Below are 20,730 nucleotides of genomic sequence, written 5' to 3'. Positions count from 1 at the left end.
GGTACCACCCTGATATCCCCTTATTGGACAGGAAAGGTGACCTCAGAAAAACAATGGCAGTGCAAATCCCTGTGGTCAGCCCAGTGTCCTCTTTCAGTCCAAGGACAGGTGCAGCCCTCTGAGCCCCATCTATAACACAGATGGGTTTCCCTGAGGTTGTTGATGGTCACGCTAACAAACAATCTTGAAAGATATCACTAAAAGTGAATGAATGAATAATTGTAATTACAAAGAATTCTTGAAGGTGTTGGCCAGGTGCATAGTGACATTTCTGTTTTGCATGAAGTTTGTGATTCTTTTCTCACTTTCCCTTAACTCATCCACATCACATGATATAAGCTTTTTGGGAGATTCATTTCCATCTGAAAATTATCACTAAAGTCTTAGATGTGGGTCAGCAATAATATTTAATGCTTATCTTTAAGAATATCAAATATGCATTTAAAACTAGTATCTATGAATTTGTATATCAACTTTAGACATTGACAGCTGATTTACAATTATAGATTTTTAAAAATATGAACATATAAAGGCTTTAACAAAGCTGTTGGGAAAACACAGAAACATTTTCAGAAAAACAATAAAATGGCCTTGTGAATAAAATAAAATTTTCCTCTGCATCTGATTTATAATATAATATCTGACGTAAAATATTTTTCATATTCTGCTACTTTTCTCTGTGCATGTTAGAGGTGTTTCTGTTTTTGCTTTAAATTTTAAGCTTCACACTCAAAAAGGTATTTCTGCGGCACAACCTGACTGTTCTAAACCATTTCATTTAGAAGAAAGGAAACAATTTATGATCTGTTTAAATTATGAGGGAATTTGGAAAAACAGCATTGTATGTGTATGTGTGTCTGTATATCTGTGTGATGAAAACAATAATGATGTGATGAATTCCAGTTTCCTTGGAAATGGCATGACCAAAGCATATTGTGTATTCATAGTAGGATGCAGACGTATTTAGAAACATAACAGTGTGGTACTAAGTATATTTTCCAGTAAGAAGTTCAGGATAATTTTGCTTGTGGAAGCCTGATTTTTTTCACAGATCCTAAGTTTCTCTGACCAACTCTATTTATGTTTTGCTGAAGGGATGGGAACCATTTGCATTCATTTAACTGACTGCATTCATTCATGAATGTTTGTGAACATATTCTGGGCCACCAGTGGTCTATGGACACAGCAAATACTCTAAGGAGCTGCTGCATTTCTCTAAGGAACTGCTGCATTTCTCTAAGGAATAGACCCATAACATGTACTAAGAGCATGGGAAAAAGCAAGGAAAGACCACAGGCTTGAGAAATAAGTAAGTTTAGCAAGAAGAATTAAATAATAAAGAAATGTAGGAGCAAGTGTAGTGTGTAAACAAGGAGAAATATATTTTTGAGAACTTTATGGGGTGCAAGAAGTAAAAAGATAAAGACAAAAATTACATAGAAACTATAATGTACTTTCATTAAAGTATTGTTTATAATTGCAATGACATATTGTTTTTATTAAAAAAAAATGAAATGACATGTAATTGCAAAGTTACTTTGTACCCGGAAGGATGTAAGGATGCTGAGTGGGGCTGGAGGGGGTGGACCTAATTTATGGTCTCTTTCTTAGTGTACAGCCCAAGGGCTTCCTAAAGCAATGCACCATCCTTGGCTACCACTATCTGGCCCTGATGGCTCTGACTTTTGCGAACACACCCAGCAGGGGACAGGGCCTGGGCAGATCTATGAGATCCCTTGAACAGAGCACGGTTCCTCCCTTGCACTAAGGACCTTGGACTAGGGGACTATGCCAGATAGTGGGTGGATGAGAGACGGGTCTGCCCACACTGTAAAAGAACAGTGGCGTGCTGGACAATAAAATTTGTAATTTTATCACTAAATGAGTATTTCAACATTTTGGAAACATGCTTTTGCCTGTCAAGCTCAGAGCCAACATCCCACATGGTATTCACATGTTCTGTTCTTTTCAGAGGCAACTGGAAGCTTGTGGCTTCTCCAGCTTCTGCACTAATTTTGGTTTTATATAAAACTCAGTGACTTGCAGGAGGCAACATTTCAGGTTATAATCAAAAGCCCACACAACTACTTAAAGGTCATGCAAGTAACTGTAGTGACTGATGAGTGGTAGGAGCAGGATGGGTCTGTGAAAGGCATGATGGGTGAGTGGTCAGGCTGGTGGAGGGCCTACCCGGTTGCTTTCACTCTTGGAACGGTCATTCTTTGCCTTGGCTGTCTTTTCTGCAAGCTTCTTCTGCCTTTGAGGGCCTCTTCCAAAGAAAATGTAGTTGACAAAGGCATACTCCAGAAGGGCCAGAAACACAAAGACAAAGCAGCCCATGAGGTACATGTCAATGGCTTTGACGTAGGGGATTTTGGGCAATGTTTCCCGAAGGTGTGTGTTGATGGTTGTCATCGTCAGCACGGTCGTGATCCCTACAAAAGAAACAAAAGGGTGAGAGGCTGCAGTTTTGCAGCTCTATTCCTCAGTTTCACTTTTGTATTTTCTCAAACAGCTCGAAATAGTTGGAGATAGTAGATTGAATATTATTAGGTGACCAGAAAGCAACAGAGCATGAAACATGTATGGACATCAGGTCACCACTCAGGTCAGGAAGCTGACATTTCTGCTCCCTGGTGGGGCACCACCCCGTGGCACCTAGCTTAGAGAGAGAGGGAATGGAGAATATATGGAGATATGTAGGCAGCAAAGGAGAATGTGCTTTTTAGGAAAGTTGGAAGAAATGAAAATAATCCCAGAAATTAACATAAAACACTGTGTGTCTGGATGAGATGCTTCCAAGAAGAATGAATCTATGAAGACTCAAAAAAGAGGGTCACCTATGGCCATTAGTGAGGGCTCAGTGAGCCTGCCCGTCAAAAGAAAACAATTCTTACCACAATGCTTTATGAAAAAGGGGAATGAGGCAACGATTTCTATTTTTATTTTTTTAAAGATTTTATTTATTTATTTATTTGACACAGAGAGAGAGTGACTGAGAGAGAGGGAACACAAGCAGGGGGAGTGGGAGAGGGAGAAGCAGACTTCCCGTGGGGCAGGGAGCCCGATGTGGGGCTGGATCCCAGGACCCTGGGATCGTGACCTGAGCCGAAGGCAGATGCTTAACGACTGAGCCACACAGGCACCCCAAGGCAATGATTTTTAAAACTGATAGCGGACTTGATCCAGTCCTGAGCTTAAAAAGAAAGGAGTACTTTAAAAAAAAAAAAAGTACTTCAGGGAAGCTCCTGAGGACAGATGATTTCAGAGTCCTTTCCCTCCTCAACTAAGAGTCTATACAAGCTTCTCAGAACATGCATGATGAAGTCAAGGGCTAATGAATCTTGCCATATTCTGGGGGAACTGACCAGATCCTTTTTTTTTTTTTAAATTATAATGTTGAATTCTCATAATGTAGTATGTGAATGATTTCTGTTTCCCTAACAGAGCTAAGTCCAGTCTCTAAAAACACGTAAGGACCATATTTTGCAATTATACCATAGCAATGGACTTTTTTTTGTTTTCAATACAAAGATTCCATATTGGATAATTTGAAGACACAGAAAGGAGGGGACATGTCCGTGACATGACTAGAGTTTGTTGAACTGAGTGAAGTCATACATGCAGGAAAGATATGGATTGCTCACTTCTTGGTGGGACAGTAAATACTACAGCTGACTTGCTCTCTCTTAAGACAGCTCCAAAGGGGGGTGCCTGGGTGGCTCAGTCTGTTAAGCATCTGCCTTAGGCTCAGGTCCTGATCCCAGGATCCTGGGATGGAGCCCCATGTCGGGCACCCTGCTCAGCGGAGAGCCTGCTTCTCCCTATCCCTCTGCTGCTCCCCCTACTTGTGCTCTCTCTCTGTCAAATAAATAAATAAAATCTTAAAAAAAAAAAAAAAAGACAGCTCCAAAGGGTCAACTCTTTTCTATCCATTCAATTAACTGGTGCCACTGAATGCAATTATCCCTGTGTCTTCAAGGACCCAATGGAGAGAAACACTTCCTCCTCATTGCTATTCATGCCTTCCGTCAAAAAGGAGACTTCTGAAAGTGAGAGCTTTAGCCATGGTCCCTCAGCCACAGCAACCTGAAAAATATGATGTCACTGAGGCCAGGGGACAGTGCAGGCCAGAGAGGTCAGTGCTCCCAAGATACAAGGCACAGCCCAGACCACCTCTACATATGATTCCACCAAAGGCACTTCTCTGAGCCCCCAGATCACACCCAACTCTCCAGTGGAGGGTTTGTATTTGTTAAGCATCTTAATTTGATGCTCTCCGGGTTCCCATCCCATCGTCGGAGGTAAGAATCCTTATCCTGTGTGTCCCACAGAGAGAACCTCCAGACCATAGATCTCTACTTGCTCGGGACCATCTGGAGGGCAGGGAATAAAGCCCAGTCTTTCTGTCACTAGCACATGCTTTCCTTCCACCCACCTCTAAACTGCTATGAAAAGTAGAGGAGGGAACTGAGGCACTGAGAAACTATTTTTGTGTATAACTGCAAACCATGATAGCTTATGGAATATATGGAAATTGAATATGTCAGAATATTTTAAGATTCCCCTTTGAAGTAACATTCATGTGCACCTGGGGACTTTTAAAATTCGAAAATGGCAATGGGATGATTACAGTTTACAAATAAATGTGAAAACACCACGCAAACTCTCCAAAATTAGGTGTTCTCACCATTATTCAAAAATTTTGTAATTTTGCTGCCACAAATTTTTTTCCTTCCAAGTGTACTTGGAGAGCATGAATGTTCTGGTTCTCTCCAGTTGACTCTTGTGGCTCTCCAGTTGACTATTTTGAGCGGACATGTATAACACAGGCCTCAGTGGATGTCCTGGGAAATGGGCTGAAAGAACACAGGGATAGCAAGAGCCAGCATATGTCACAGGCACTCAGCCTGGGAAAAGCAGCCCTAAGTAAAATGGGACAGCAACCTGGCTCAGGCCCATCAGCTCAGGCTCGAGGAGTATGGTTTTGGGATGAGTGCTCTGTTTGGGCTCACATTAGCTCGTAGTTTAAAAAGCCAGTACATTTACTAATTCTCTGTATCATTTTACTTCCTATCTAGATATTGCGGATGATGGTGGACTGTAGTGATTCACAGACCTGGATGGTACAGCCACATGGCCCAGGCCAAAATCCTAGCTCTGCCACTTCCCAGCAGCATGACCTGAGCCTTGATGGTCCACACCATTGTCTACAGCTGATGTGAAGTCTAAATGTGATGCCTGAAAACCATTGGTGATATGTTAATAACGGTAACTGGCAGCGTTAACACTAATAACAACAAATAATCCTATTTATTATTATCATTACAGAAAAATAAATTATTCAGTAGATTCTGGCTTCCTGGAAAGAGACCACAGCCATAGCCTTGCTTTGAGCTTCCGCCCTCCAAGGCGACCCATCCAACTGCAGTACAGGAGATGACTGAATGGTGCTTTCCATGTTCTTTGTACACTGATCAAGCTGTTCAGTCTTTCTACTAATTGTTAGCCTCATATTATTTCTCATTTAGATTATGCTAATATCGTATTTGAAAAACTGCATTTATACAGATGACTATGAAATAAAAATATAATTTGCTTCATTTAATCAAAAGATACTTTATTTCTCTTCTTTGTGATCAAAATAATGTGGTCTAAATTATTTTAGTTTGAATTTTCCCTTTTAAAAGGACCGGTACTATTATTCACTATTATTCACTTCAGGTTTTTGAGGAAGATCACCTAATTACACCTCCCAACTTTGCAACCTGATGGCTTGTAACACTAACAATTCAACAGATCTGGGAGTCAGCCCCTGATCAGTAGAAGCATAAAACCCTGAAGCGTACAGAACAGCAGTGCAACACAGCTTTGTGAAGGACCAGCGTTTCCCTTCTCAATAGAGAGACAATCCCAGACAACTGCAGGTCCAACAGAGCCCTCGCCAGAAAGGGTGTTCCATGGATATCTTTGCTGAACACTCCTCTGCACCGACCTGTACCTCTAAGATCTCTTTCAGAAATGAGGTGCATTCATCAGCAGCCATTCAGGATGCTGATAACAGCACTCAAAGCATTTTAAAGGTGTGTTACAAGACAAGACAGGTGGAAAAGGGCTGGGGTAGGAGAATTTCTCCAATTAAAGCCCCCAAACCATAGCCATATCTTCTTAAAGAGGCACAGAGCACATTAGCATTTTAAAGATTCTGAGGGATCCCTCAATAGTAATAATTAATAATAGTTCTTGCTTAGCTTTTTTTTTCTTTTTGATCCTTTTTTACAATGTAATAGACAAGATGACTCTTGCATGTACTGTCTACTGACACCATAGGAATCACCTGTAGTGGTTAAGGGAGAGAATCCTGGAGTCTGACTAACTGGATTAAAACCTTTCGTCTGACACTTAAAATGTCATATGACTTTGTACCAGTTATGTAGCTTCTCTGTACCTAATTTTCCTGCTCTGTCAAATGGGACCAATAACATTGCTTATTGTGCTATGGATGTTCTGTAGAACAGGTAAGGTAACCCCATTAGTGGCCTTGCAGAGAACCTGGTATCTGAGTATTCAGCAAATTTCAGCGTTAATGATTATTGTGTTGTTAAGTGTTCATGACCCTGTGATATACTTTCCCTTAGTTATTGGAGGTGACCTGGTGACATTTCCTGATCCCTGCAGACCCAGGCTCAGAGACCCTGTTCTACATAGGCAGAAGGTGGGACAAAGGGAGTGAGCACTCTGGTATCCTACATTGAGAGCTGGACCTGTTGGACTGTTGTCTGCTCAGACCTGTGGCCCTAGGGTCAAGCTGCCTTCCAGACCCCCAGGCCTCAGGTTCATCTGGACACTGGCAAATGCCCATTCACTTCTGCCTCTGTACTCACATCTGCCTCCCAGACTTGTGACATCTGTCAGAACCTGGCACTCCTCCAGTGGTGAAGCCTTAGCAACTCTGGGCAGACCATTCCTTTGTCCTAGCAAAGCCATAACAGGATGATTTAGGTTTATAGTCATAATGCTGTTCTGTTGGAAAAAATGGAATCTACTTTCACATACTGTAATGAGGTTGGGTTGACTACAACTCACTTCAGATAGATTATTTAATATTGTGGAAGACAGTGTCTTACGATTAAGGAGCTATAGAACGTGTATATCTAGAAAATTTAGGAATTCACATTTTCAGTACACCTCACTCCTATTGATGCTAGATAATTACAGTTCTTTGGTACTTATATTTCTCTACTTATCTCAATAATGACAAATTCTCCAAGGCCAATTCAATGTGAAACTCAAGAAGCTTTAGCTTTAGAGCTCTACTTGCATAGTCCTCATCCAGACTTGGGGTGGGGTCTTAGAGATTTTATATTTGTCTATTTTATATTCTCTTTCTTAAAGAGAGACTCTGAAAAGGTATAAGCTAACAGGTCTGCAAAATTTAGATCTGCCCCCCTAAATACATTTTAGTTCTGCTTTTCCAGGTGAGAAGAAGAGAAAATTATTTAACGAAGAGTAATCTAGTAACATTAAAAAAAAAGGAAGGGGGAAACTTACAGAAAGGACCATTGCAACAGGGTAACCTCTGTAGGCCATAGAAAAGTCCTGGAGATCTTTTTGAGGGATGCTTTTCTTACTAGACCCATTAAAAATACATAACAATATAGCGCTTTTAGTTTTTTGATACTTTCTTCTTTTCAAACTAGCTTTTTATTCAGCTAACACTTTTAGGAATAGTTACCTGATTTCCTATGTGTTAATCTAATCTTGAATGTAACTCTGCCAGTCACCTATCTGTGAGTCTAAACCAGACATCCGCATACACACATGTACACACATTTTCCTAGGGAAAACAGTGTCAATCAACTTGAAGTCCTGGAAAAAGATGAAAAAAAAAAAAAGGGAAGAAAGAGGGATAACTGGAACCCTGAATTCTTATGGTTCTCTCTAAGCTAATTTACCAGGAAATGTATTGATAATTATTTTCCATAATTTTGCTTTCAGGAATTGAATTCAACCATCCCAGAGAAGGGATGCACTAGATAATTGCTCTTCAGCTCTATACTTATCTAAAATGTATTTAAATGATTATTTCATTCATGCAGCTTCATAATAATTAGCTGAATAGAGAATAATGTTTTTTTTGAAAATATAAGCCTTCCTTTAATAATTTAAAAATATTAAAAATATTATTAGAACCTATAAAATATATTGTACATTAGCTAATAATCCAGTTGCCAAATGACCAGTGGCCAGTACAGATCACTAGTGCTCTTGAGAATCACTCAGAATCTAATCACATATTTAAATGCTCATTAAATTGTGTAATTCCAATTACATGCTATAATATTTGACTATTTTTCTGACTTAAAAAAGATGAATACCCAATTAATCAAGTCTTCTTTCTGGGCCACAGAACAATTTTGAACAGGAGATGTTAATCCTTGCTTTAAAATTAGTGTCAAAAATAGTTTTATTATGCATATTTTCCCTTTCATTGGCATGAAAATTCACATTTGAGCCTTATAATTAAATTAACACATCAAAGGAATCATGCACGAAATTATTGTTTCAAGATAAAAAGTGACTGTATGGGCAAGACTGGTGTCATGATGTCAAAAAATTGTAGTTGAACTATAGCCTCTGAACTTTCTTAATACTGTAATGATATGGTTACTTTACATTTTAGATATCATTTAAAAATAGCACATACCAAGGGCAACTCTAGCCGCAGATGCATCATAATTGATCCAGAAGGACACCCATGAGAGAATCGTAATTAATATAGAGGGCATGTAAGTCTGGAGAATGAAGTATCCAATGTTTCTCTTCAACCGAAAGCTCAGTGAGAGCCGAGGATAGGCACCTACGGTAAAGAGATAAAGATTACACTGGAGAAAAGACATAGCAGACAAACAGTTTGCTTTGACCTCCACTGTTCAACAGCATGCATTTGAAAAGCTCATGAACTGAGAGGTGGCCACTGCAATTTGCTTCTGTCTGCCTAATGGTATTTATGGAAGAATTGGGAGGGGGGTCCATTTTAGTCTATAAGAGAATATTGAAGATACTCTTCTAAAGCCAAGTGCTCAGCTGAGGACCATCCCTGGGAAAACTTTGGGAAAGTATTTAATTTAGAATACAGAATCATGCCAAGTATCTTGTTCATTGTTTAATTAAGGACTGTTCTCTTCTCCATTGTAAATAGGGGAGATTTGGCTCAAGGTTTTTTTGGGCAAAATGGCTTTTACCAGTTGTCCCTTCCGCCCATCTAGAGCAACACTGTACACAGATATGTGAATTGCTGATCCTCATCTAAGGACACTTCCGGGCTACCCTGAGAGCTGGAGAGGCACAGACACAGGGGCCAGCGTACACTGCAATGATCTACTCTGACCACAGACAAGGCATTAAGGAGAGCCTCAGAGAAGCACCTTGTTCGCTTTCTTGTAAATGAATCCCAGTGCTAATCTGATGTGTGCATCTCACTTAGGACACTTTTGGAACCCCACCATCACAAGGTAAGAAAATTGCCCACTGATTATTGTCACATTTTGTTTTATATTTGCCTGCTCTGTTTTATTTTGCTTTTTTTAGAGCAAAGCAAGGGTAGTCTCCATTTCTTCCTGTCCACTTCAACTGTCCACTGTATCAGTCCCAAACCTCCCGGCTCCTGATCTAGATTCTAGTGAAGCTGCTGGAAGGACAACCAGTGAAAACTCAATGATCTTCTCTAATCACCAACTTCCTTGCCTCTTTCCCTCCCATCATCACTGATGGACGGTGCTCCCTTCCTGAGATCGCTGTACCTTGCTTCTCTTGCCCTCCTTCTACTCCAAGACTGACAAGCTACTACTCTCTTCCTGCACCCAAATATATGCATTTTCCAGACTTCATTCCATGTCTTCTGTGTTTGTTCCTACATTCTTTTCTTTAGCCGCCTGATTTACTCATATGACTATTAGTTCTATGTCGAAGATGAAGACTTATCTCCAGGGTTCTACTTTGGTATCAACTATTTTCAGTCAGAATTATATAAAGGAGAAAAGAAGCCACCTAAGAGACTTAGCACCTAAAGGCTGACAATCTGTGAAGTTTCTTCCAGTCATTTTTGTGTGTATGTAGAATTTCTTTTACATAGCTCTGATCAAATGCATATAGCATACTGTCATCAGAGCATAAACATTTTCATACCTATTCAAATTATTTGTAAATACAATTTAAAATTCTTCCAAATTTTTCTTCAAATATATACATATGTACTCTAGTTTATAAATACATTTTCCTGAATGCTACAAATTTAGGTTATTTCCATTTTTACAAAACTATAAATAATATTCTTAAGAATATACTTGAGTAAAGTCCTTTTCTATATTTGGACTTATTTCCTTAGGATGAATATGCCAAAAGAGGAATTGCTGGGCCAATGTTTAGGCTTTTGATACTTATTGCCAAATTACTTTGCCTAAGAATCATGCCAGTATACACATCACTATGAGCACTTTATAGAATTGTCTATCTCACCTTGTAAACATGACAATGTTCCATAATATTTCTTAAAAATAACTTTTGCTAATTTCTTTGGGAAAAATTTTCCTTTCCGATCAATTTCTTTAACTGCATACTTCCTAAATATCTGTTTTTTTCTCTGTATTTAAGCTCATAAATGATCTGATTATACTATTTATTCATTTTTCTCATTTTTTGTTCCTCTTACTGTTTTCACCTATTCATTTAAGTTCTTTTGATACTAATCCTTGTTTGTATTGTCTGCAAGCATTTTCACAGTTGTTTGTTTTATAACTTGTAATGGACTTGAGTGGGGGACATATAAATACTTAAATTTTTTGTATATAGAATTTATCCATTCTTTTTTCCTTGTTATTTTTAAAACTTGTTTTTAGGCTTAGGTAAGTTCACAATAGAAGTTTAACCACAAACCTACTTTTAAGGTTGGTAATTATTTCAGTGTTCAGTGTGAAGTGTACATGTACACTGATTTTTATTCCCCAAACAGCTAACCAATCCTCCCAACACCATCAGTGGAATAAAATTTCCTTGACATAGGTTTGATAGATTCTATTATTGTTTTATATTACATTTTATGTATATGTGGATCATTGGCATGATGTGCCATTGAGCCAGGTCAGAGCCTCATTGTAGGCTTTCCCATCTCCAAATCCCTGGCCCTATGATCCATCCACACATTCCTGAAGCACAGCATGGACACGCACTGTCAACCCATACTCAAAATCTTCTATGGCTTGCTGCTTTCTATAAAGGTCCAAATATGCATCTGGGAATTTTAGTGTCTGCAAAATGTTTTCCCAAATTAACTTCAGTTTTATTTTCTACTATTTCTCTTCATTAAACAGACCATTTTCTAGCCCAAAGAGTGTCCTCACTGCCTCAAAATAATTGTCCATATTTCCTGCCCCTGCTGATTCACACATACTTTTCCCTCAAGAAATGTCTTTCCTTATCCACACTCCAAAACCTTGGTCAAATGCCACATCTTCCATGAATCCTTTCTTCTTTCCTCCAAATAGTAGTCATTACCTTCTTGAGTCATTTTCTTTTTCATTAAAATTATTATTATTTAACAAGGCAAGATCTTCCTTAGTACATTCTACAGTCCCCAAGGCAGAGTTTGTGAAGTGATGTATTTTTCATATACTGTGATACCTAGGTAAATGTCTAAACTATCATAGGTTATCAACAAATACATCTGTTTGCATGAAAACAGGAGTATTTGGTTTAGTTATGTGATTTTCTAGCAAGTGTAATACTCAAAACATTCAATATCTTTATTGAATCTTAGTTTGAAATCCCACAGCAACTTCAATATCTTTACTGAAGTAACTTCAATGTTGGATCGTAGTTTGCAATTTCATGACAATCTCATGCTTTACTTATCACTTATCATTTGCTTCTCTTGTTTCAGATATGTCTCACTATATCCACTATACTTACAATAGTTTCTGTATTCATCAGGATAAGCTGACTTATGTTGCAATAACAAAAGGCCCCCCCAGGTCTCTGCAGCTGACAAGAAGGATTTTTTTTTTTCTTGTGCTACATATCCACTTATGCTGTATCTGGAGCACTACTGGATATTGTGGTAGAAGTGCTACACTCAGCTGCCCTCACATTTCCTTGTCTAAAGCAAGTCTTACTGTCAATCCTTATGTCATTGGAGAACAGTTTAGTCCCCTCCCAGGGGAGAGCAGCAAATATTTTTTGAGTAAAAAATTAATCTACATATTCCTCAACTTTCCATTTTCAAGTCAACTTTCCTAATATTTCCCGAAGTATACCTTCTTCAGGGAAACCATTCCCAACAGAGGCAAATATCAATACTTAAGTAATGAAGTACAATTGAGGCTGTTGGGAATTCTTGTCCCTATAACATGGAGGCTAATGACATGAATGCACAGTCAAACATTTAGAAGATCATTATAGACCTTGAGAAAGGGAATACTAATCTGATTTCAAAAATACCTGAATCTCTGAAAATTTGCCAAGATATAACACAAAACTTAGAATAACACAAAATTCATAATACAGAACTTAGAAAATTAAGAAACATACCATTTTCTTATGTATTTGTCCAGTAAATATATTCTACTTGTCGAAATTGAAGTGCCACTTCAAATCAAAACAAGTATTAGGCACTCACCATATGCCCTATCCATTCTAGTCTCATAATTCAGATGTGGGAATGGTGAATGGAGCAGACAACAAAGATGAAAAAGAAGAGGGTCTACACTCTCAACTAGCTCCAATTAATCCATGTCAGAGAGAGACTCATACAGACTGACCTTGGTAAACAGTGGTAAGAGCCACGCTGGAGATACAAAAATATTTTAGAGCATGAGAGCTGGTGATGCAAGAGAGGTTTCATGGCATCTGAACTGAAATACTATTCCTGGTTGGATAAAATTTTTTTTCAGTCAGGAAAGCCTTCAAGGTAAGACTCAGCTGAGCCGAATGAAGAAAAGCCTTTCAATATGCCATGAGAAAGAGACCTCAGAATGTTAATAAACACAAGAATTCTCAGAGATGTTGAGACATGTTCTAGGCTAAGGCCTTTGCCATTTGATATGCATCCTAAAGAGCACATAAAAGTCTTCTTGTAGCTCTGTTAGACAAAGTCCTTACACTGCAGGGCAAATGCCATAATGTATGCTGTATCTATGGGAAAACTCCCCACATGATCATAGCTAATGGTTAATAAAGTTGAGAAGTAGTGAGTCAGCTACAGAAAGATACAGCCTTCAAAACAGAAATAGAAGCTTAAAAATTACAACAGAAAGGCACAGAAGCCCTAAAGCCTGTGTGCCAATGCAGATGTGGTCAGGTTCCCAAGTAGGTGCTGAGCCAACAGACAGAGGAACAGTCCCTGAACACAAGTGCATTGTTTCAGTTCAGAGCTTCCTTGGCAAAATTACCTATCAAAGATGCTGATCTCAACCTTTTCTCCCTAGATGCACTAAAAGCTATGCAAAAAACAAGGCTCTGGATATTTAATCTAGCCTAAATTAATATTGCTCTCTAAAGCATTAATATTGCTGAAGAACTCATAAAAAATGTGGACAGAGTATTGTGTCACCTTTGTGGAGGGAGAGAGCCACTCAAATGTGTCCATAAAGTAATAAACTGTTTTGCAACTGCGGCAGAGCTGACCTATACACATGTGCTTCTCCCTCTTTAAGGTGGCCACTGTGAGAGGTTCTCCCACCATTGCCTAAGAAGCTTTGTGAGCTCTCAGCGATGCTCTTGGGTTTTGTCGGCATGGCCTGTCTCATCATGCTGGGCTCATTCATTTATAATCTACTTTTCCACATTATAACATAACCTAAAATTCAAAATAGTGTTAGTAATTTTCTTGCTCCCTTTACAAGTCCCCTTAATTATTTTATGTTCAAAAAATCCATGAAGGGAAGGATATATATGAAATAGCACGGAAAGAAAGAAGAAAAACAGGACAGGAGCTCAAAAGTTGTTTTCAGATTGTTTCAATAGGCAATGATTCTCCTTTTGATTCTCCACAATAAAACCAGAATGTTGTATCACATGACTGTGAAGCAAAGAGAGGGGGTGTCTAAAGGATCTAGTTTCAGCCTCATGGTTTATTCCTTTGGGAACTGACTGTCCTATTAGACCCTCAGTTTTCTTGTGTTGAAATAGGACAAGAATATCACAAGTGAAAAAAAAAAAGATTTTATACTTCATCAGAATTATAGACTATTAACCCACAAAGGAAATCACCAAGTAAATAAAAAGACAACCTGCAGGGGCACCTGGATGGCTCAGTCGTTAAGCATCTGCTTTCGGCAGGTCATGATCCCAGCGTCCTGGGATCCAGCCTGGCATTGGGCTCCCTGTTCCGAGGGAAGCCTGTTTCTCCCTCTCCTACTCCCCCTGCTTGTGTTCCCTCTCTTGCTGTGTCTCTCTCTGTCAAATAAATAAATAAAAATCTTAAAAAAAAAGACAACCCGCAGAAAGGAAGAAAATATTTGCAAATCATATATCTGATATGGATCTTGTATCTAGACTATATAAAAAAGGTTTACAAAAAAACACAACCCAATTTAAAAATGGACAAAGGACTTGAATAGACATTTCTCCAAAGAAGAAAGTGTCCAATAAGAACATAAAAACATGCTCAACATTATTACTTATTAGGGGAAATGCAAATCAAAACCACAATGAGATACCACTTCATACTCACTAGGATGACTACAATGAAAAAAGATAGATATAGAAATACTATACTATTTGGTGATTCCACTACCCGGTATTTACCCAATACTAATAATACTAATAATATAAAAATACTAATTCAAAAAGATATATGAACCCCTGTGCAACATTATTTACAATAACCAAGAAGTGACCCAAGTGTCCATTGATAGTTGAATGGATAAAGAAGATGTGGCTTACACACACACACACACACACAGGAATATTACTCAACAATAAAAAAGAATAAGATCTTGCCATTTATGACAACATGGATGGACTTAGATAATATTATACTAAGTAAAAATAAGTCAGACAGAGAAAGACAAATACTGTATGATTTCACTTATATGTGGTATCTAAAAAAACCAAAAAAATGAATAAACAAATAAACAAACAATGCAGAAACAGATCCATAAACACAGAGAACAAGCTGGTGGTTGCCAGAGGGGAAAAGTGTGGTGAATGGGCAAAATGGGTGAAGGGGAGTGGGAGATACAGGCTCCCACTATGGAATGAATAAATAATGGAGATGAAAGGTTCAGCATAGGGAATATAGTCAATGGTATTGAAACAGTTGTATGGTGACAGATGGTAGCTACACATTTAGTGATCACAGTATAACGTGCTGAGCTGTGGAATCACTATGTTGTACACCTGAAACTAATATAAAATTGTGTGACAACTATATTTCAATTTAAGAAAAGACAATAGCAAATGTTGGTGAGGATGTGGAGAAATTAGAACCTTCATGTACTTCTTGTGGGAATGTTAAATGGTGCCATCACTTTGGAAAACAGTATGGCAGTTCTTCAAAAGAGTTAAACATAGTTAGTTACCAAATGACCCAACAGTTCCAATCCTACGTACATGCCTATGAGAAATGAAAATATATCTACAGAAAAACTTGTACATGAATGTTCAGAGCAGCCTTATTCCTAATACCCAAAAGGTGGAAACAGCCCAATGTTCATCAACTGATGAGTAGTTAAATGAAATATGATATATTCATACAATGGAATGCTGTTCAGCAATAAAAAGAAATGAGGTATTGATATATGCTGCAACATGGATGAACCTTGAAAACACCATGTTAAGTGAAAGAAGCCAGTCACAAAAGGACCATATACTGTACGATTCTACTTATCTAAAGTACACAGAAAAGGCAAATACATAGAAGCAGAAATTAGATTAGTGATTGCCCAGGATTAGGAGAATTGAGTTGGGGGAAATGGGGAGTGCCTGCTAATGGGTACAGGGTTTCTTTTTGAGTTGATAAAAATATTCTGAAAGTGAATACAGTCATGATTATACAGCTATGGAAATACATTAAAACCACTGAATTGTATAATTTAAATGGGTGAACTGTATGGAATCTAAATTGTATTTTGATAAATCTATTATAAAGAAAAAAAGAATACCTACTATTGTATTTTACTGGAAATTAAATAGCTTAATTTATATCAAGTAACAAGCATACTATCTGGCCCCAAATACACATTTGATAAATACAAGTTGCTTCTTTCTTTCCTTTTCTTCCTCTATGATGACTTCTGTGTTCAGGATTCTACAATCTAAAAGGTTTTACCATTGAGCATTTAAAAAAAATTGTGCTAGAGGTTTAAAAAGTAATTCCAAAAGATAAAGGTAGTCGAGAATTACTTTTGCAGAGGAGATGTGGGGCAATGAATTTCTGAAGAAATCTGGCTTCTGTAGTGAGACATATTTCATAGGTCAGGAGCCCTTAAAGGAAAATGATTTCATAGCAACAAGTTGTGATAGCTAAACTCTCATTTAGCACTGAGAGTAAGCTTGCTCTGGGCCCACCATTTTGGATTGAAGGATTAGCACTTGGCTAGGAAATACAGATGAATTGTCTCTTAGGATCCTTCTAACAAAAGTCAATGGGGGAAAAAAGAATGGGAATTTGTCTCTAGAATTTAAGATTAAATTATAAATAAGATAGAGATGAAAATTCCTTTTAACATTTCATATAATACTTTTTCTAGACCTATAGTAGATGTTATTTATAGACCCAATGGACAATTATTTGATCACAGGGCCTTAGTTTACTAAAGCATGGAGTTCACAAATGGACTTTAGAGAAAATTAAATGAATGTATTAACGGTGTGACATGCAGACTTTAAAAACACTTGCAATTTGTCATAATCATAAATGAAAAGCAAAATAGTATTTTGAAAATTGATTTTTGAAAAATAGAAAATTCACATATCTTAACAGAAATGTTTCATTATCATTCATTTTGGTATACTTCTTTTTCTTTCTTCTAATCTTGGCAGAAGTATTTTGAAATAAAGCCAGAAGATATCAGTCCAAATGTACTCCAGAAAAAAAAAAAAGGGAAGAGAAATAAAAACAGTACATAATTAAAGAAGCATATTAAATAATCTGTTTTTCATGTATCTAGCAAAAACTTCAGTCTTTTAGCTCACACAAAACTAAAAAGTTAGGAGTAAATTTCAGATTTGGCAAAAACAAAAAATACATCCCAAATTTTGCTGGTCAGCAGAATATGCATTCAAGACCAATACAAAAGATGAAGTCTCAATCTGGTGATCCTGTGTCCAGAGTGATATTTAAGGAGCTCTTTGATTATTAGCTAGATATATTTATTGAAATGAATTTAATGCAGTATTTCTTTTAACCTGACTCCCTTACCAACTGCTATTCAGGTGCTTTGCTTGTTTTTTTTTTTTTTTTTCACAGCTTTTTATTGTTACAACCAAAGACTTAGATCTCCTTTGAGCTTTACAGCACTTGGGATAAGTGTTTCCTCTATATAATGTTATTGGAAAAATACAGAATTATATTTTGAAAATGTGAATGCAAAATGTATTCTAATTTTTTTTCTTTTTTAGTCTCATGTATTAATAGACCAAACTAAGTAAGAATTAAATATTGAAACAAGTGTACTTTTTTTCTGAAAAAATAAAGAGGAGTAGAAAAAAAACTAATGGTGTTTGAGTATTATAGAATAGGTAACACTTCCACTGGAAACAACTTGAAAATGGACAAAATTTAAATACATCTCCCTGAAGACACTGGAGAAATAGCAAGCCAGTAAAAATCTGGGCCAAGATCTGGGAGAAAAAAGAAACAGAGAAGTGAGCCACATTTCAGGTAGCTGAAACATATACTTTCTAGAAGGAAAAGATGAGAGGTTAAGTAGGACATTTGACAGATTCATGGACTAAAAGAGCAGACACTAGGGACAGAGCACATCAAGTAGGGATTCCAAAGAGCTCTGTCCAAGAAGTAAAGATAAACCAGAAGGATTAACATACACAAGGACTGGATCTGAACTCAGAATTACCTGTCATGGATTGCTAATACCTCTAGCTGCCTGACAGAGCTAAGCATAGTAGATCCTCTCTGAGGAAAGAAGACATTATCATACACTTTGAATTATGTCCACAATTTCCCCATGGATAATAATAGCAGATTAAACACATACAAAGAGAAAACTGTTGGACTGAAAGATAAGTCAGAAGAAAATTCCAGAGTGAAGCAGGAAGAGAAAATAAAATGAAAATTTCAAAAGGGAAAGTGAGATATACAGAAGATATAGTGGGAAGATCCAATGTTAGAATTGTAAAATTGGAATTAAAATTGGAATCCTAGAATAAAAATGGAGGAGAGAATAGAGCAAAGGCAACGATGGCTGAGAATGCTCCAAAAGTACTAGAAGACCTCAAGCCAAAGATTCAGGAAGATCTACAAACTCCAGTTACAGAGAAAACCATATCTTGTTATATCATAAATATCAATGAAATAAAAAAAAGAAAAATAATAAAAAATTCCTAGAGGGGGAAAAAAACAGATTAATCTCAAAGCACCAATTAGATCAACAAGGGTCTTCTCAATAGAAAGAATGGAAGCCAGATACAATGAAATATCTTCAAGTGGAAAAGAAAAAAAAATGCCAACGTAAATTTCTAGAACCATCATACAAGAATATATGACATAAGGTCATAAACAGTTAAAAAAAAAAACTAGAAGAAATTTGTGACCAGGAGACTCAGGCTAAAGAAAATATATATATTTTTTTTTATAAAAATGAAATGTTTATTTTTCTGTCTGTGTAGAGGCACTTGGATTGTCATGAGCCATCTCTTCCTTTGTTGAATTTTTTTTTTTTAAAGATTTTATTTATTTATTTGAGCCAGAGAGAATGAGAGAGAGAGTAGGGTCAGAGGGAGAAGCAGGCTCCCTGCCGAGCAGGGAGCCCGATGCGGGACTCGATCCAGGGACTCCAGGATCATGACCTGAGCCGAAGGCAGTCGCTTAACCAACTGAGCCACCCAGGCGCCCCTGTTGAATTTTTTTTTTTATTCTTATGTTAATCCCCATACATTACATCATTAGTTTTAGATGAAGTGTTCCATGATTCATTGTTTGTGCATAACACCCAGTGCTCCATGCAGAATGTGCCCTCCTCAATACCCACCACCAGGCTAACCCATCCTCCCACCCCCCTCCCCTCTGGAACCCTCAGTTTGTTTTTCAGAGTCCATCGTATCTCATGGTTCGTCTACCCCTCCAATTTCCCCCGCTTCATTCTTCCCCTCCCGCTACCTTCTTCTTAAAGAAAATATTTTTAAAATGTTTTTTAGGAAAAAAAAAAATTTCTTTGGGCAGAAGGAAACATTCACAGATAGTGACTTGGAGATAAAAGAAAGAATGAATAACAAAGAAAAGAGGACACTTATAATTATATCTAAGTGAACATTTAACAACAATAAAAGTATCATACAGGGTTGTAAATATGTATAAAATTGTAATGACAATATAATGACAATAGCATATATAAGTCAGAATGAGAAAATGGCAATTTAAGATGCACAAAGGTCTCTGCAGTGTTTGGGAAGAGATAAAAAGACCATTCCAGATAAATTATCAGAAGTAATAAATACTTTAGCGAGGTTGTTCAATCATAAATCATTGTGTTCTTATATATTAGCAACAAACAAGAAATAATGTTAAAAATTTTTACCATCTATAATCACACCAGAAAATATCAAACATTTAGAAAAGTTTGACAAAGATGTGCAAGATTTCTATACAGAAAACCCTAAAATGTTATTACTACAAATTAAAGAAGATCTATATAAGATCCTATATAAATGGAGATAAGATATATCAGATTGGAAAAATTATAATAATGTGCCTTTTCCCCAAATTAACTAAGGCATTCCTAATAAAGAGACAAACCATTTTCTAGGTGAAAATTAATGATCTGATTATAAAAGTTATAAGGAAATAAAGGACCCAAAATAATCAAGTCAGTAGTAAATATTAATAGTAAATAGTAAAGTAGTAAATAGTAAATAGTAAAGTCGATAGTAAATAGTAAATGAATTAGAGCAGACACTTCATCTACTTATCATGAGATAAGGGGTATAAAGATGGATAAATAAATACATGGTACACAATATAAAGTCCAAAAGCAGATCTGTGCACATACAAAAACATTTATGACAAATGTGTTGCTGCAAAGCAATGGTGTTATAGAAAATAATAAAACCTGACCCATCCTTCACACCACTCACAAAAGTCAGGTGGACTGTGGGTCTCAATGTAAAAAAGTACATTTTTGTAACATACTGTAATGTATAACAAGCTTGCACCTAAAATGTATAAATAATTCAAATAAATTAATGACAGATAATTAACAAAAAAGACTTGTACAAGTAGTTCACAAAAGAGGATCTCCAAATAACCAATAAGGAAAGGTGCTCCATCTCACTAGTACTCAGAAAATGGAAGTTAAAACCAAAAAATATCACCTAACACCCAGGAGTGACTTCCATGTGAAATGCTAGCAAGGTTGTGGGGCAAAAGGAACCCTCATGCATTACTGGGATGATTGTGAATTGGTAAAACCACTTTGGAAAACAACTTGGCATAATCATTAAGCTTGAACATTCACAATTACACGTGCAGGTATACACTCAACATTTGCGTGTGCA

At 37.1% G+C, this 20,730-nt stretch overlaps 1 protein-coding gene across 2 annotated transcripts in view; it reads right to left on the bottom strand.

Annotated features, from left to right (window-relative positions):
* The window catches only part of GABRB3 (gamma-aminobutyric acid type A receptor subunit beta3), a 235,686-nt gene that overhangs the window by 6,689 nt on the left and 208,267 nt on the right, over window positions 1–20,730 (bottom strand). For both annotated transcript variants that reach the window (XM_021680475.1, XM_021680474.1), the window contains exons 7-8: window positions 8,708–8,860; window positions 2,191–2,435 (exon numbers count right to left, since the gene is read on the bottom strand). In XM_021680475.1, the coding sequence (XP_021536150.1) occupies window positions 2,191–2,435; window positions 8,708–8,860 (398 nt within the window). The remainder of the gene's footprint in view (window positions 1–2,190; window positions 2,436–8,707; window positions 8,861–20,730) is intronic.

Source organism: Neomonachus schauinslandi, chromosome 9 (assembly GCF_002201575.2).
Source record: "Neomonachus schauinslandi chromosome 9, ASM220157v2, whole genome shotgun sequence".
NCBI classification, from domain to species: Eukaryota; Metazoa; Chordata; class Mammalia; order Carnivora; family Phocidae; genus Neomonachus; species Neomonachus schauinslandi.
Note: the sequence above shows the minus strand (reverse complement) of the source record. Positions and strands in the feature narration are given on the sequence as shown.